At 60.5% G+C, this 4,055-nt stretch overlaps 2 protein-coding genes across 2 annotated transcripts; both read left to right on the top strand.

The window, feature by feature from the left end:
• Positions 1–861: 861 nt before the first annotated feature.
• On the top strand, positions 862–2,688 carry DQ04_12801010 (hypothetical protein; the record flags this gene model as incomplete). Its single annotated transcript, XM_009316821.1, has 1 exon — positions 862–2,688. The coding sequence occupies one exon, from the start codon at positions 862–864 to the stop codon at positions 2,686–2,688; it is 1,827 nt and encodes a 608-aa protein (XP_009315096.1).
• Positions 2,689–3,380: 692 nt separating this feature from the next.
• Positions 3,381–4,055, top strand: DQ04_12801000 (hypothetical protein; the record flags this gene model as incomplete). The annotated part of the gene is made up of 1 exon (XM_009316820.1): positions 3,381–4,055. A coding segment is annotated over one exon (675 nt), but the record flags the coding sequence as incomplete, so codon positions are not given.

The following is a 4,055-nucleotide window of genomic DNA, read 5'->3' as shown; positions in this document are numbered from 1 at the left end:
GAGAGAGAGAGAGAGAGAGAGGCCAGTGGAGGGGTGGGGGAATTGAAGAAACAGGTGGGGGAGAGTTGTGCGCGGGTGTCTTTGGTCGAGTGGGGCTCCTGGCGCCTGCTCGAAGCCCCCGCCCCGCCCCCCGCGTCATACATACACACACACAGAGAGAGACTTACGGTAGCTTAGAACTTAGCCTTTTCCCATTGCTGGTGGTGGCGGCGGCGGCGGTGCTGTCTCCTCACTACTCCCGCGGATGGGCGCGCCGCCTCCTTTCAGCCTGGTCCCATGTGTTTGGTTTTGTTGTTCTCTTTTCTTTTCGTCCTTCATATTCCTTCGCCGTGTGTGTGTGTTTGTGAGTTGGCGGCGTGCAGTGGAATGAGTTGGTGTGTTCGTGTGTATGTGTCTGTGTGCAGCTAAGAGGCACAAGAGAAATGTTCGCTCCTGTATCCGCTTCTCCGTATGTTATGTTGGTGTTGTTGCTCTTGTTTCAGCTCATGCGTTCGCTGTCTCTCCGTTCCTTCTCTCATTCATTTATGTGGGGGAGTGCGAAAAGGATAAGGAGAAATATGGTAAGCGCGCCTGCGCGGATTGTTATGTGTGGGTATGTCTCCGTGAACGAAAGTGAGTGTGTGTCTGTTCCTCCGGTTGTGTGTTTTACCTAGGTCCCTTGTTGTTTTGGCGGTGTGCTCATCTCACTCTGGGTCGGCTTTTGGTCGCTACCTGTGCCTCTGCTCTCCATCATCACTCCCTCTCGTGTTGCACTGCTATGATTTGTCTGTAAACAGCAGCTGCAGCTGCCCATTTGGTATGGGGATTATGCGTGGAAAGACGGTAGGCGCACGATCACACTGCGCACACCAGCATTGGGGGATGCGGAAGTGGCTGCGCGTGCATGCGAAGATCTCACTTTGGCTCCCGCTACTGCTGCTGTTGTTGCTGCTGCTGATTCTGATGTTCCAGCTCTTGGTGTGGCAGGCGGCATCCCCGTTGGAGAGTAACGACGCCGTCGCTGTTGTCGCCGCCACTGCGGACACGCCGGTGCCACAGCCGCTTCACACAAGCGATGGGAGAAACTTCACTCTGGGCTACTCTGGCGGCGGCACATATGATGATGATGATGATGATGGCCTTGCTGACGTAGTGGAGGACAAAGTGTTGCGGCTGCAGCCAACCGGCCTCCAGCTGCACCAGAACGTGTGTTTTTGTGCAAACGGTACCCGGCTGCGCCTCCGCCGTGCCGCCGACGGTGAAGACGTTTGGAGGGGTACGTCGGTTGTTCTTGCGCGCGCCGGGTGTGGTGCCGGCACCGTGAGCCGCGAGATGGCACGTCTTTTCGTCTGGCTGCAGCAGTGGGAGTCGCCTTCTGCCCGCAACGCGTCGCTGCTGCACGTCCGTGTCGCGGGAGGGGGAGTTGTTGCGGTGCCGCGGACGCAGAGACTCGCTGTTGTTACTGCTGATGGAAGTGGTGGGCGCTGTGAGGCGGCTGGCGAGGCGGAGTACGACCGCTTGCGGCTGCTCCACTGGATTCGCGTTGTCACTGGGCTATTTCAGTTGCCGCCGTGGTGGAGCAAGGATGAGGCTGCCGCTGGTCGCGTTGCGCCCCGTCATGTGCAAGTGGTAGTGGATGTGCTGCAGGGCACAACTGGAGCCTCACTGTCCGTCTCGTCAGTGCAGGAATTGGGCTGCTTTGAGTATGCGCTGCTGGCTGCTGCGGGGGGTTCGCCGCGTTGGTTCCCGTCGGAGTTGTGGGCGCACCGCTTTCGTTTGCGCTGGCTGCACTACCTACACTGCCACCACCTGCAGCAGATGCGGATGCAGACGGCAGAGGCTACAGCAGCCGCGGTGTGGGGCACGCAGCCGGTCTCGCCGGTGCTCCGCCGCATGCTCATCGCCGCCGTCGATGATGATCACGACGCGTTGAATGCAGCGGCACCAGCCGTGTCGGATGACAGTCAGCGTCTTCGTCGTCCTCACCGCCGCAGCAGTAGCACCAGCTGCATCCATAATGAAGGGATGGGAGCTGCAGCGCTTGCTAGTGCACTGGTTGAGGCTCCATCGTTGGGCAAGGCAAGGCCGCTGCAGATCACAATGATTGTTCCTCGAGCGGATTCTTCCCACGATGCGAGGGACGTCGCGTCGTACCTGCACGAGAAGTTCGGGCAGGCGGGCCGGATTCAGCTGATCTATGTGAATGCCGCCAGTGACGAGAGAAAGAAACTGTTGGAGTCTGGCAGCCAGAGCGACCGGTTTGGGGTGCATGTTGTGCGTGACGAGGCCGAGCTGCTGCTGCTGCTGGCGCTGACGGACGTGCTAGTGGCGCCGCATAGCACCGCACTGGCCGCACTGGTGGCGATGCAGCCGGGGAGCGTCGTGGTGGAATTGTTCCCGCACCGCTGCCGCTCTCTCGCCCACGTGGAGTTGGCGGCGGCGATGCACGTTTCATATATCGGCTACGAGGAGTCGGGCGACCGGGAAAACAGCAATACGGGGCATAACAGCATGTGCGTTGTGGGGCAAAATGCGTCCGTGTCTGCCGCAGGCGTACAGCTGCGCTTTGAGCGTGGCGCGGCGTGTCGGCAGCGGCGTGACGTGCGTGTGTCAGCGCTGCGGTTGTACCACGTGGTGAAGAGCGGGCTGTCGGCGGTGTTGCTGCGCAACAGTCGCTTCTTCGGTGTCATGGCCTTCGACCGCCGGTAGCGCCCACCACCAGCAACAGCAGGGGCAGCGGCTGTGGGAAGAGTGTTGTGTGTCGTGTTTCTCTCGCTGTGTGGCAATGCGGAGCAGAGCGTCGGGGTGTGTGGGCGCACGTTTCCCCACGCACCACCAGAGGAGGAGGAGGAGGGGACTGTGAGATGCTGGCTGCAAGCAGGCAGGCACGGTGACGGCAATGTCGCTGACGCCACACCGGCGCTGTGGCATTGTGTCTCACCTTCCCTCTCCTTCTCTCTCGCTATCTCTGTCTGTGTATCTATCTCTCTGTGTGTAGTGAGGGGGAGGTTGCGTTTACCCCTGAGTCTTTGCGAGTGAGTAGTGCAGCGCGGGGGGCTGCGGCGCTCCGTACGGACGTATTTCTGGTGTCTCTTCTGCTAGTGCTGTGGCCTTTTCTTCGTTGTTTTCTTTGCACTGACACGTTGTCTCTTTTCTTTTTGTCCTTTTCGCTTGTTTTCTTTCTTTCTTACTACTGTTCCTGTTGGTGACGATGCAGCAGTCCTTCACGCTCTCCGGGAGTAGTGGCGGTGAGGGGGAAAAGAGGGAGGGAGCGCGACAGTGGGGGTGTGAAGCCCGCCTCCCACACACACACACACGCATTTGCTTATACATCAGGCAGAGAAGAGAGTAAAGAGACAACGGAGAGAGAGAGAGAGGTGGGGGGAGGAATAAAACAAGAAATGTCGTTACCGTCCGCATCATGGGAGAAGCGCAGAGCAGCGGGACGCACAACAGCCGGGAGTGACTGCAGCACAGTCTCAACGGGGCTGACGCCGCAGCTGCCGCCCATTTCTTCGGCGACGCTCCATGAGAAGCGGGCGAGCGCCTCACGCTGCAGTGCTGCTGGCAGTCGCAGCGACAGAAGCCACCATCACCACCACCACCGCCATCAGCAGCAGCAGCAGCAGCAGCATCATCACCATCGGCGCGAGCGGCGGCTGCCGCAGATCGACCAGGGGCGCCACCAGAAGCTGCACGGCCAAGAGCTTTGCCAGAACTGGGTCGTGTGCCACCGCGCAGAGCAGAGCGCCGCACGTGATGTTGTTGATGTTGCCCGCGAGCTCTTCTACGCCGTCATTATGCGCTACCACACCTTTATCGCCGACAACGGCTACGACCAGCTTCGGCTGTTGGCGGTGAAGGCGGCGGTGAGCTGCTTCCTCCTCGAGGAGATCGTCAAGGCGCTGCCGCGGCACAACATCCTCGCGCCGTGCATTGGGCTGCTGCTGCGCGCCGTCTACGTGCCCGATACGGCGGTGGCGCGCGAGGCGCTGGGCGGAAGCGTCGCGTACCCACGCGTGCTCGACGACCTCCCGCTCGACTCCGCGTCACGGGCGCTGCTCTCACGCTACGCG

The sequence above is a fragment of the Trypanosoma grayi genome (assembly GCF_000691245.1).
Source record: "Trypanosoma grayi strain ANR4 Tgr_1280_V1, whole genome shotgun sequence".
Taxonomy (NCBI): Eukaryota; Euglenozoa; class Kinetoplastea; order Trypanosomatida; family Trypanosomatidae; genus Trypanosoma; species Trypanosoma grayi.
The sequence above is the reverse complement of the archived record's forward strand: the minus strand, read 5'-3'. Positions and strand labels throughout refer to the sequence as shown.